At 45.9% G+C, this 13,373-nt stretch overlaps 1 protein-coding gene across 1 annotated transcript in view; it reads left to right on the top strand.

The window, feature by feature from the left end:
• Positions 1-400: 400 nt before the first annotated feature.
• LOC147887345 (uncharacterized) overlaps positions 401-13,373 on the top strand; it is a 36,123-nt gene continuing 23,150 nt past the window's right edge. The window contains exons 1-2 of the mRNA XM_087394675.1: positions 401-803; positions 3,182-3,288. Of these exons, the coding sequence (XP_087250801.1) occupies positions 488-803; positions 3,182-3,288 (423 nt within the window). The 5' untranslated portion in view covers positions 401-487. The remainder of the gene's footprint in view (positions 804-3,181; positions 3,289-13,373) is intronic.

Below are 13,373 nucleotides of genomic sequence, written 5' to 3'. Positions count from 1 at the left end.
GGGAGACTAGAAACCAAATCGTTTTTCAACACAAGCCAACAATAGGGTACTGCGAATCAGCAATCTCATCGTGCACGCTTTAGAGTTTGAGGGACTTCAATGATGGACTCCTTGGTGAGTTGCAGTCTGCTAGACATCCGAGATAGTATCCCTGCCAATCAAGGGACCCTTTCTAGTTCGGTTTTGCTTTTTGTAGCTGCTTGCGGCACTAGTTTTGTAACCATGGTCTCTTTTTGTTGGGCTGACCACCCCTTTCAATCAAATTGGCATTTTGTTCCAAAAAAGGAAAAAAAAACTAGGTTGCGGTAGGCAAGGAAAACTTCGTTCTACCGTAAAAAGCCCTTCTTCAGATGCACAAACTCAAAAACTGATGAGATAAAAAAAAGTAAATACTTATTCTTCATCTTCGTGTGCGTTGTGTTTTTTGCGCGCGAGCTTAGAGCTCTGTAGAGCCGCCATAGCCATAGCCATAGCCATAGCCATAGCCATGGCAGACCTTCATCCCCCCCCTCGCTTCGATAACCTCGGTCGTCGTAGCCGTGACCGCCCTGACCTCTTCCGTGATCGCCCCAGAGACCGTGACCCCGACCGTTCCCGCCCTTTCGACCTTGACCTTGGCGACCTTGACTCCTTCCCCCTCCGCCCCAATGGCCATGGCGTTGGCCTCAGTAGCCTCATTGTCCGTGCCGACAGTGGTGGCAGTGCTGGTTATGGAAGAGACCCCTTTGATCACCTGGATGCCGCCCATAATTACCGCCATGAGCCCTCACAGTATGGTCGAGAAGACAGATTTGCACCCGCAGGTTTGGTTCCTCGTGCATTTTCGTGGTTGGGTATTGGTTCGGCTTTCTGGTCTTTGGCTAGGGATCTTCGCGACATAGAATGATAGTTAGTCTCGTCGGTGGTTAGCGGTCAAAAAATGGCTTTTGGTAAGGCAAGAAATACTCCGGGATCATTCTGTTACTGGATCAGTTGACGGCAGACCTGTAACCCTTTTGGATGGGGCAAATTTTTTTTCGACTGGGCTAGAAAGAAACCTTGTTGGTCTGTTGGCAATCTTATCTCAGATCTCTGAAATCAAACAGACGGTTGCATGCGAGTATTGCTTGACATTTGAATTCAGGGACGAGGATTTGAATATTACCTTACGTTTTTAGCACCGCTGTTATCCAGGCGTCACAGACATAGAAATGTGCTGTTACTGGCTTTCTGACTACGAGGAAGCCAAGGTATTATGTAGACATGAGAGATACTATACATTCTTCAGTGTCCTCAGCCCTAAAGTTCTGAGCCTGTTGACATCTCCGGTTCCTCGAAATGGGGCACTTTGACTCTGAGGTCTTCCCTCTTTTGAATTTTGGTCAGTTGTCGTGAGGGATTCCACACACACATTAATGAGCGCTTCGAGGAGGGTTTCTCCAAGGTTTGCAAATTGCTTGCTGTCAGCAAGTTCTCTGCGTACTAGACCCGGGTCTTTGACATTCCAAGGCTTTTGAGATGTTTCAGGATATTTTGAAAGGGTGCACTTATGGCTTTTTGATTTTGAGGATTCTGAAGTATTCCCTTCTTGGTGTACGCTTCTGAAGAAATCAACTCAGCGTTGTGAGAAATTTCAGGTTCCGAAACATACACAAGGAGCTGGCTTTTTTGCACTGGTAGAGCCTTGATTTTTTTTTTCAAGGTTGTGTGCAAACGTGCATTTACTGGCTTTTCGATTTCAAAGAGTCTGAGGTATCCCGTAATTGGTGTGAGGGCTCCAAACACTAACGTGTTAACCTTTATGGTTGGGAAGTGTTACTTCGGTGTTTGTAACCGCTGACCTTTACAAGGGTCTGACGCTGTCAGTACTTGTGGGAGGAATTTATATGTGCAATTATTGGCTTGAGGTATTCCCTAATTGATGTAAGGGAAAGTGCTTGTCTTCTCTAAAGAGTGTTTTGAGAAGCGTTCCTTTGATGTTTGGAAGCTGCATGCACAAAACCCCCAATACACAACAGACTGCTATTATATTATCTAATGTCAAAGATGAGATTAAGGCATATGTGAAGGTGTGGACAAGAAATGTACGATGCTTGGAGCTTCATATCTAAGCTTTCATTAGCTTCAAAGCATTGGTAGGAGTGACTTGTGAGTTTGTAGCTGTCGAGTTTAAAGGTGTTGAGGAGACGGGCTTTAGGAACAAGGTGCGTTCCTTTCACATGGACAAGGGACTGGTAAGCAACGGGCTCACAAAAATTTGAATAAGCTGCATCCATGTCACAAATAACTGGCAAGATGAACCTGGTTAAAAGGCTTAAGAAGTTGAGATGCATGGAAACAGAGCTTAGATTCATTACATTAGGTCTACTCTAAGCTTAGGCATATGGCAAAATAACAGGTTGGGCTCGTTTCCAAATGTGGTCCATCACAGGTCAAACTCAAAGGTTGGTGAGAGTGTTGATTATACTCTCTATGATGTGTGGCTTAAATAGCCAGTGGGGTGGAAGATGTGAATATTGGACGCTTAGATGCTACCGTGGATTCATTAGTTAAGTCATCACCAGTTGATATTGGAAATACTATTGGAAATTTCACAGGGGCAGTGGGTGAAAAACGTTTTCTATACTGATACAATATTGGGTTCCTGAGCATAATTTGACGGTTATGCACTTGGAAGGGAAAACTGGCGCAAGGATATCTTATGTTAGTATACACGTTGAAGAGGTGGAAGCACATGTGTAGAAGGAGGCTGAAACGATGATGGACTTTATTTAAGCTACCTTGCTTTGGTCAGCCAAGCTTCTTTTATTTTTGGTTGTGGAAATCGAGTGAGCAAAGCGACAAATTGGTTTAGCTTATTGTTGGTGGAGATAGAGGAGGAAATGAGGTTGAAGCTGGGAAATTATTAACACAAATGATGAATGACATCTGCGAAGAAGGGGTGGGATGAGGCTGTAGGTAATGTGACATGAACTACTTGGGATCAGAAAAAAATAACCTTTAAGGTGCCTAAGGTGCTGCTCCAAATAAAAGCATGACATCCCAAGTTTTGCACCCAATTCGTTTTAATAGACTGGTAGGTTTGTCTTTTTTAAATTAGTTGTAGCCATAAATGTTGAAGTTTCTAAAGTCTTGAAAACCTTGTAGTCTTTTGAGTGGAAGCTTCCTTGTCCATTTGTATTTATCACAGAATTTCATGCAGGGATGATTGCTGGGCATGAAGCTGAGACAATCTATATTTCAAACATTTCTGAAAATGTCACAGAGGAAAGTCTGACAGAATTACTCAGAGAGTCTGGGTCAGTAAAGGTATGGGACATGGTTGCACTGGGTTTGATGAGCTGTGTTTTATTGTATTAAAATTTACACCTACAATCATGTCACATTCTCATTGTCTCAAATTAATACAGATCAGCAGTACGAACACTCACAGAGTTGTTTGCTTGTCTGAGTCATGCAAAACACATCATGAAATGAAAGGATAGCAATGCAATGTCATAAATGCGCAATGCCATAGTCTGCCTGAACATTGAGGTTTGATTTCTATGTCAATAAGCTGTAGGAACAGTATATATCTCTAAAATAGTACCAGTAAACTCTGCATCCTTTGTGCATTTGAGATTTATCTACGGCCAAAAAGTTGTACACGTGAGCCGGTGGTTAAACTGTCACTTGCAGATTGTGAACTTGTAAATTTAGCAACAGTGCTTTCTTACTTATTTGTAGGGTGCTTTCAACTTAACCGGACCATTTCTGGATCCCATTCAAAGCACCAAATTTCAAGGATCAGCTGTGTGGGTCAGGTTTGGCAGAACTTCAGAGAAATTATTTTACTTGCAGATCCTCTATCTGTAGAATCCCGTAGGATAGAATAGATGCATCTTGAAAGAGGTGTGAGAGCACAATGAAACCAAAATGTAGTTCTCTATTTTGGATTGTGAGAGAGAGGACTCTCTCTTATAGAAAGGGGGAGAAGGTAACACCTTCCCTACATAAGTGGCAATCAGCCCCTACATCAGTGGGAATCAACCCCTACATCAGTGGGACTGGCCTAAATCAAAGGAACCTCCCATGTGGGGGCCTTTGGCTTACATCATCACTTAGGTCATACACTAGACACATCATAGCACTTGATGTGCCTTTACAACACACACAAACACACATGTGACTCCCCTAGATGCACATATGCACCATAGAGCAAGCCCTTGATCACACTTATCCCAACATACCCTCCCTCCAGGGTTTGCCTCTTGCAGTGTCAAGGATACATCTAGTCTCATAGTTTCTCATGCCATCTCATGGTGGTCAAGGATAAATCTATGGCTAGGATCTCATGCTAGCAAGGGTTCCCAAGGGTGTGAGGTTCATAGAAATGGGATAGACAAAACACATATCACATGGTCTACATCATATGGTGATAAGAGGTGATTTACAAAAGACATGTGATATTCTTTTTGGAGCACTACTCCAGGGAGAGAACCTCAAAATTTGACCAAGTGATGATAGACAAAAATTCAAAAGACAAAGTGCTTAAAAAGCATAGTCTTCATAGGAGGCCTAATCTTGTGGAGGCACATCAACTGAAAGTAAATTGGAGTTTTTGGCTTTGTAGTTGCTTCCTTTTTGGCTTTACAATACTTTTCATGGTGATTGTTTTTGCCACAATGTTTGCAAGGATTGATCTTGAAGCAATCTTTTGAGAGGTGATTAGTGTTTCCACAATGTCTGCAAGGTGAAAACTTGCCCTTTTGAGTTTTTATGGCATAGGCTGTGTCATTGCCTCTCTGGAGTTCCATGTGCCTTTCTTCTTCTTGAAGAGCAGTAATAAGACCTTCAAGAGTAGGATTATGAAGATTTTTCAAAGTGGTAACAACATGATCATAATCTTCAGGCATACTTTTGAGCAATACTGCCATTGCATCATCTGTAGTGATTAGAGAGTTGATAGAAGCAAGTTGAGTCATGAGACTCCGCATGTGATTGACATGGGCAGTCAAGGGAGTGCCACTAGCCATCTTCAATTCAAAGAAAGTAATCTTAAGTGACAATTTTGAGATGTGAGAGCTAGCACCAAAAATAATATCAAGCTTCTGCCAAGCTTCAGAAGGAGACTCCAAATCAGAAATGTGATGAATATAGTCATCTCCTAAGCCAAGAGCAATAATGCCATAGGCTTTCTCCTCTCTAGCAGGATCTCGTGCCGGGCTTGTCGGAGCTGAGGATTCTCCAGCATTAGAGGCTGTTGAAGAAGAAGTTGAAGCAAGTTTGACAAGCCTCTCGAGGCTTTCCCTCATCAATGCAAACTTAACTTTCATCTGCCATGTGTGAAAGCCTTTACCATTGAACTTATCCATATTCAAGAAGGTAGCCATGAGAGGGTCTAACCCAAAGTGGGCTGTGTCTACTCTCTTACAAGGCTAGAAAGAGTTGAAAAACTTCAAAGTACAAGCATTTAGTGTAGCAAAGACTTGTAACCCAATTCCATACTACAAATCATAATGGAAATGATGCTTCAACTTGCATGCTTCATAGAGGTGGCTAAATTAAAGTATTCCAAGCAAATCCAGGTAAAAGGAAAGTCGTAGCCACAGTTGTACTGATGCTATTCAACACTTTAAAATATCAGAAATGCTAAAGTAGCATCTAATGTAGCATCAAACTCACAATATTGTCAAAACTGTCCAAAACAGAGGCGTGAACTTGGAGGGTGCAATTCTCGTAGCTCATAGCTCTATTCAAGGGGATTTTTATGCAGGAAGAAAGGCTTTATACCAGAGAAGGTCCTCCACCAAGGAAGAGCGCAATGTTGCGCCATGTCGCCATAGCCAAGCTTGAGAAAATCGATTGGTTTTTTGGCATTTTCTCCTCCAAATCTTGACCAAATGGGCTCAGATTTCATCAGTAGCTTGCCTGCAGTGTCCTCCAGCTCGGGCTCAGAGGAATCAGCAAACGGGTAAGCACAGAGGCGGCATTATGCTATAGATCGGCGAGCAGTTTTCGTGTTGGCGTTGCGCGTACAGAGGAAATATCCCTAATTGCTTGCAGCTGGAAGGTCGCCCGTACACAAGGAGTCTACAGCTTAAAGGGTTTGAACAATGGTCGCTTGTAGGTAGAGAACATGCTCTCACAAAATTTGGGGAAGAAAGAGGAAAATGGAGATGATGAAGAAGCTTTGAGAAAACTAGTAGTTTATGCTAGAGAAAGCATCTAATGCTAGGCTAGGCTAGATCTAGAACCTAAAGCTCTGATACCAAGTGTAGAATCCCGTAGGATAGAATAGATGCATCTTGAAAGAGGTGTCAGAGCACAATGAAACCAAAATGTAGTTCTCTATTATGGATTGTGAGAGAGAGGACTCTCTCTTATAGAAAGGAGGAGAAGGTAACACCTTCCCTACATAAGTGGCAATCAGCCCCTACATCAGTGGGAATCGACCCTTACATGAGTGGGACTGGCCTAAATCAAAGGAACCTCCCATGTGGGGGCCTTTGGCTTACATCATCACTTAGGTCATACACTAGACACATCATAGCACTTGATGTGCCTTTACAACACACACAAACACACATGTGACTCCCCTAGATGCACATATGCACCATAGAGCAAGCCCTTGATCACACTTATCCCAACACTATCCTGGTCCCTCAGCGGAAGACTCTAGAGGCACTCCTCTGCCACCCCCAAACATAGAGGCCATGTGCTAGCTAATGGCATCAACGGCCCCAATTAGGCACTACTAGCCTTTAGGGCTCTTAGGCCTACCACTAGGGAACTAGGCAAGGTGGAAATGTTAGAGAACAGGAGGGAATGAATCACTCAAACGTCCACCCAAGATCTCTCCAACTCTTACACACACTCAACTCAGATAGATGATCACAGATGCAATAAACACTCACTCAGAAATAACTTGGACGGAGAGAGAGAGAGAGAGAGAGAGAGAGAGAGAGAGAGAGAGAGAGTATATTCATCCACCGGATGGTGGGCAGAAAAAACAGCTCACAGGGGGCAATACAAAATACAGCAAAGTGCTGGAGAATACTAAAGGACTCTCTCTCTCACAAACTGCTCCAGAACTGAGTGCACAGCACAGCCTTGGAAGGAGGCTTTCAGTCTTGCACTGGATGCTGGAAACAATGAAGAAGTGGGCCTTTTATAGGCACTGCCCAGGCCCCTTGGGTTGACCGACCAGCAGGGTCGGTACCCTGTCTGGTGGCCGACCAGATGGCCCTAGAAAACCGACCAGGGTTGGCCCTGGTCGGTGGCCCTGGTCGGGCCGACTTGGCCTGCCACAGGCCTCTATTTAAGGGTGCCCTGTGCAGCCAGTCTGCGCAGCTGCAGAAGCCTCCAAGTGAGGCCTAAGGCCCCTTATATTCCTGCTGTTGCAGGCAGCAACCAGCCCGTGTGCTGGTTGCCTATGATGCCAGCTTGAGTCTCTCTCTTTCCCCAGCCCTCCTACCTCTCACTGCCCCTTGTCCCCTCAAATCGGGGGCCCACAGGTGGGCACAATGAGTTTCTAACACCCCCCCTCAATGTCACAACTGTGGGCCAATCCCCATACGTTTGATGAGGTGCCCCATTTGTTCTCGAGGGAGTGCCTTCGTGAAGAGGTCGGACAAGTTGTCGGCGGTCGGGCAGTACATAAGCTCGATCACGTTGTGGATGATGAGCTCTCGAACAAAGTGGTAATGAACTTCGATGTGCTTGGTCCGCGCATGGTACACTGGATTCTTGGCAATGGCTATGCAACTCTGATTGTCGCACATCAGCATTGTTGCGTCCTCTTGACACACGTCCATGTCCTCCAGAATCCACCTCAACCACAGTGTCTCACAAGCTGCTGTACACGTGGCTCTGTACTCGGCCTCTGTAGATGAAAGGGCCATTGTGGGTCGCTTCTTACTCAGCCAAGAGATGGCACCAGATGCAAGTAAGAAACAATACCCTGTTGTCGATCTTCTGGTGTCAGCATCACTCGTCCAATCACTGTCACAGAACCCGCCTAGTTCGATGCCTTTGGTGTAGGTGATCCCATAGGTGCAAGTACCCTTTAGATACCTCAGCACCGGTAAACGTGCATCTCAATGACTCTTCCTAGGAGAAGTAGAGAACTAGCATAATAGCCCAACTGCATAACAAATATGAGGTCGAGTATTGGTACCAATCGTCGGTACAGAGGAGTATCAACTGGCTGAGATGTGTCGTGAACACTTAGCTTGAGCCCGACCTCCATGGGAGTTACCGCTGTCTTGCAATTCTCCATTTGAAATCTCTTCAGAAGTTCTCTGCAATATTTCTCCTGTGAAATGAAGATCCTGCCTTTGGCCTGCTTTACTTCTATTCCAAGGAAGTAGTGTAAAAACCCAAGGACAGTCATCTCAAACTCAGACATGAGTAGCTCCTTGACCTGTGAAATCTTCTTGACAAGGTCACCTGTCAAGATAAGATCATCAACATAGAGGATGAGTACCAATCGCAACCCCTTCTCAATGAACAAGTAAAGGTTTGCCTCAGAAGGACTCCGACTTAGTCATGTTGGACTGCAGCAACAATGATGGGAGTCCTATCTTTTGAAAGAATACATCAATCCTTTGGTACCAAGCTTTGGGGGCCTGTTTCAGCCCGTATAACGCCTTCTTCAACCTGCAGACCTTTAATGGGGACCCTGGATCTTGAAAGCCTGGTGGCTGTTCCACGTATACCTCCTCCTCCAGGGTTCCATTAAGGAATGCGGACTTCACGTCCATTTGAAAAATAGGCCACTGGAATTGGGCAGCAAGGGCAATCACTGTCCGGATAGGAACCATGCGGGCTGTGGGAGCAAAAGTTTCATCAAAATCCATGCCTTCAGTTTGAGTAAAACCTTTGACCACTAACCTTGCTTTATACTTATCCAAGCTGCTGTCTTATTTGTATTTAAGTTTGTATACCCACTTAGTGTTGATGACTTTCCGTCGCGGGGGCCTGGCCACTAAGTCCCAGGTATTGTTTTTCAGGATAGCATCCATCTGTGCCTGCATGGCAACCTGCCATTCTGGATTGTCCTTCGCCTCCTCGAAGGTCCTTGGCTTGTCAAGCTGAGCCAACGCAAAATTCACGGATGGGGTCTTTTGAAGCGTTGGGACCGACGCAATCCAAAATTGCTACTCTCAGGCAATTCGGTGACCCGAGACTCTTCCAGTGTCCTTAGGTACCATTGGGGCAACCTTTTCTGCTTCTCAGTGGGAGGAGGAACTATAACTGCTTCTGGAACATCCTGCTCTTCCTCAGTATCTTGTGGAACATCAGCTTCCGATTTTGCCATCTCTTGGATGGTCAACCTGGGGCGGGGTGGGTTCGGGGGTTGAACAATCTCCTCCTCCTCAATCTGAGACTCCTCCTGGGGTTCAGGTTCCTTTTCCTCGAAGACAACATCCTGACTGATAAGGATATGCTTCTTTACCGGATCGAAGAGTCGTTAGGCCTTGGATTCTTCGCTATACCCAACAAATATACATTTTCTGCTCCGGGAATCAAGCTTGGTCCTGTCTTCCTTGTGCACATGTACCCATGCGTTAGAACCAAAAATGCGAAGATGAGTGAGAGGGTTTCTTACCATAAAATGCCTCATATGGAGTCTTGTCCTTCACGGCCTTCGTCTTGGTCCTGTTGAGAATGTGTACCGCTGTATTGATAGCTTCACTCCAATAGGCTTTAGAAAGGTTCTTCCCTCGGAGCATAGCAAGCCCTGTCTCTGTGGTGGTTCTATGCTTCCTCTTGGCTACCCCGTTTTGCTGAGAAGTATGTGCTGTGGTGAGTTGTCGCTTGATCCCATGCTTGCGATAAAATGTATTGAACTCATTTGAGGTGAATTCTCCCCCCTTGTCTGTGCGGAACATTTTGACATCCTCCCCTGTCTCCTTTTCAATTCTGGGCTTTTAGTCCTTGAACTTCTCGAAAGCTTGAGACTTTTTAGCCAAACAATATACCCAGGTCATTCTACTGAAATCATCCACAAAGAGAAGTGAGTACCTGGATCCTTCCCACGATGCTGTAGACATTGGGCCACAAATGTTGGCATGAACCAACTTAAGTGGTTTGCTGGCCTGAAACAAGGCCTCTTGTGGGAACTTATCCCTGTGCTGCTTGCCTTCTAGACAAGCCCTACAGACATCATCCTTGCCTGTAATTGGTGGAAGTCCATCCACCATCTTCGACTTTGACATTTCAGCCAAGATTCCATAGCTGACATGACCGAAGCGCTTATGCCAAAGTTTGGACTTTCCGTTGTCTTCATGAACGAACATTGCACTGAGGCGGTACAGTCCGTTCTCTTCAACTCCTTGAGCCACCATCTGTCCATTTGCTTTGGATGTCATGGTGACCTGGCCATCTTGAAAGAGAACTGCCATGTTGTTTTTGTCCATCTGACTTACAGACAGTAAGTTCTTGCAAAGGTTGGGTACATAAAGTACTCCAGAGATATCCTTCTTCTCACCCGCGGTTGTCCCTTCACAGGGGACGTCCGGCTATCCCCGACAGAAACTTTGGAATCCGGGTGTGTACTTTCCATGGTTTTGAACCAAGTCCTTCTGTTGGACATGTGCTTGGAAACACCGCTGACAACATACCAACCCTCTTTACCTTCATTGACTGCATATGCTGAACAATGTTCACTGATTAAAAACAGCTATCTAGTCGTCACATTGGCAGAGTCATTCTTAGGCTCTTCTTTGTTCCCTGTTTTTTTCTTTTGCTTTTGATCTGCGTTCTTCTTTCGGCATTCTTTGGCGGAGTGGCCAAGCTTTTCACAGTAATAGCACTTCATTTTCTTCTTTCGGTCAGCGTCCTCTGACTCCTTGTGCTCCTTTGGCTTGCCTTTTCCAGGCTTGTCTTTGGCCACTAATGCCTTCTCGTCGGTTTGCGTAAAGAGTTTCTCTTGAGCCTCCTCCTGAAGCAGGAGTGGGCCAAGCTCCTCAAAGGTGATTGGCTTAGTCCGTTGACCCGCAGTGACCGTAGTCACAAAACTTTTGAAACTCCGTGGCAACTTGTGGAGTGTGAGCAACGCCAATTGACTCGAGTCCACCTTCTGACCAACCGTTGCGAGCTGGTCCCGCACGACTTTCACCTTTGTCAAATGATCATGCACACTATCACCCTCATTCATATCAAGATTATAAAGCTGATGCAGAAGAGTAATGATACAGGCTGTATTATCGGTTTCATACAGCTCCTTCAGTATGGCCCACGCCTCTGAAGACGTCTCTGCCAACTGGATATGAGGAATCACAGCATCTGCTATCGTGCCTATAAGCATTGCTAAGGCTTGAGCATCCCTCTCCTCCCTTGCACTGAGTTCATCCGCATCTGCTTCAACTAAAACTTCACCTCTTTTGTCCACAATGTCCTCTGGCTTCTCCTCGGTCCCAATCACTATCTTCCACAGCTTCCGTGCCAACAGATGGCTTCGGATCTTGACTTTCCAGATTGGATAGTTCGTCCCATTGAGCTTTCCAGCTTCACCAAAATTGGGAATAAATGAAGAAGGAAGATGACTGGAGAAGGAGGAAGGACGAGCAATGGGTGTAGAGGCTTCTGAACGTTGATCCATCTCGGTGAATAGCAAACTGAAAAAACTGAAGCAAAAAAGATGTACTGACCTCCCGTGCTAGCCTGAGCTGAAAACAGAATCACCTTTCTGCCAAGGGACTCCTTCCTTCAGAGAGTGCTTTGATGAAGAAGAGTTGAGAGCCTGTGGCTCTGATACCATATCAGAGAATAGGAGGGAATGAATCACTCAAACCTCCACCCAAGATCTCTCCAACTCTTACACACACTCGACTCAGATAGATGATCACAGATGCAATAAACACTCACTCAGAAATAACTTGGACGGAGAGAGAGAGAGAGAGAGAGTATATTCATCCACCGGATGGTGGGCAGAAAAAACAGCTCATAGGGAGTAATACAAAATACAGCAAAGTGCTGGAGAATACTAAAGGACTCCCTCTCTCACAAAGTGCTCCAGAACTGAGTGCACAGCACAGCCTTGGAAGGAGGCTTTCAGTCTTGCAGTGGATGCTGGAAGCAATGAAGGAGTGGGCCTTTTATAGGCACTGCCCAGGCCCCTTGGGTTGACCGACCAGCAGGGTCGGTACCCTGTCTGGTGGCCGACCTGATGGCCCTAGAAAATCGACCAGGGTTGGCCCTGGTCGGTGGCCCTGGTTGGGCCGACTTGGCCTGCCACAGGCCCCTATTTAAGGGTGCCCTGTGCAGCCACTCTGTGCAGCTGCAGAAGCCTCCAAGTGAGGCCTAAGGCCCCTTATAGTCCTGCTGTTGCAGGCAGCAACCAGCCCGTGTGCTGGTTGCCTATGATGCCAGCCTGAGTCTCTCTCTTTCCCCAGCCCTCCTACCTCTCACTGCCCCTTGTCCCCTCAAATCGGGGGCTCACAGGTGGGCACAGTGAGTTTCTAACAAGAAAGACATGAAGCTCTGTCTGCTTTGAAACTGCTCTGATCCCTGTAGTAGGAACTGGTCCTCCTGAACAGACAGATCCGGATGAAAGTATTTGCCTGAGCTGCACATCTTGAGCAGAAGCTGGTGCTGAATGTTGCTTTTGTTGAAGAGCTCGCCTACGGAAGGAGCTGAAAAGAAGTAATGGATTGTCTAATTCTACCAATTGCACAAGGCGTTCAGAAGAAGTAGCAAATGCTGCTGCGAGGAGCAAGATGAGCTCGAGTAGAATAAGGAGAGTACGTGTAAGGGCCATATTTGTGAAGGCAAGCTAACAAAGAAGGGAGAGTGATTATGACACCTCTACCTCTACAAAGTTCACGACGGACCAAGAGCATTCGAACGAAAGATATGTGGTTGAGCTCACTTTGAATGGACATAAGATCCATGTCATGGGTGAATGCTTTGTCTGAGTAAAAGGTTTCCAAAATAGAATTTGTAAACCTTTTGCAACCGTTATGAGTATGCGAAGGTATCTTATCTTGTGTGTGTCAACCTCTCTAAGGTATCTATGATATTTTGTACTCCCCTTGTTTTGTGTGTGTCTTTATCATTGTAATCACCTCTGGCCACCTTACGATGTAGGCCATGTGAGTGTGTGTTCTGACACATCCGAGCACTCCTGAAACCTCTGATCTGCAAACAAACACACACAACGAGAGAAACTGAGCAGGCTGCTCACCACCCAACCATGACATCTACGGGATGTGATCCCAAATCAAGAGATGTCCCCTCCGAGCCACGAGCTGAGCTAGTGGCACGAACTCCCAATCAGATTCAAACCAGCCTGGTGTCCCATACCACCAGGTAGCGCTGTGAAGCCCTGGATCTGCCACTGGGCCTTGGGCTACGCTAAGATGCAGGCGCGCGTCCGCGACTCAATCCAGGAACAGACCTGGCACCTG

The sequence above is a fragment of the Dipteris shenzhenensis genome, chromosome 23, assembly GCF_047967505.1.
Source record: "Dipteris shenzhenensis isolate YYH24624 ecotype China chromosome 23, Dip_SZ_1.0, whole genome shotgun sequence".
In the NCBI taxonomy this organism is placed as follows: Eukaryota; Viridiplantae; Streptophyta; class Polypodiopsida; order Gleicheniales; family Dipteridaceae; genus Dipteris; species Dipteris shenzhenensis.
This window is presented reverse-complemented; position numbering and strand designations above follow the sequence as displayed.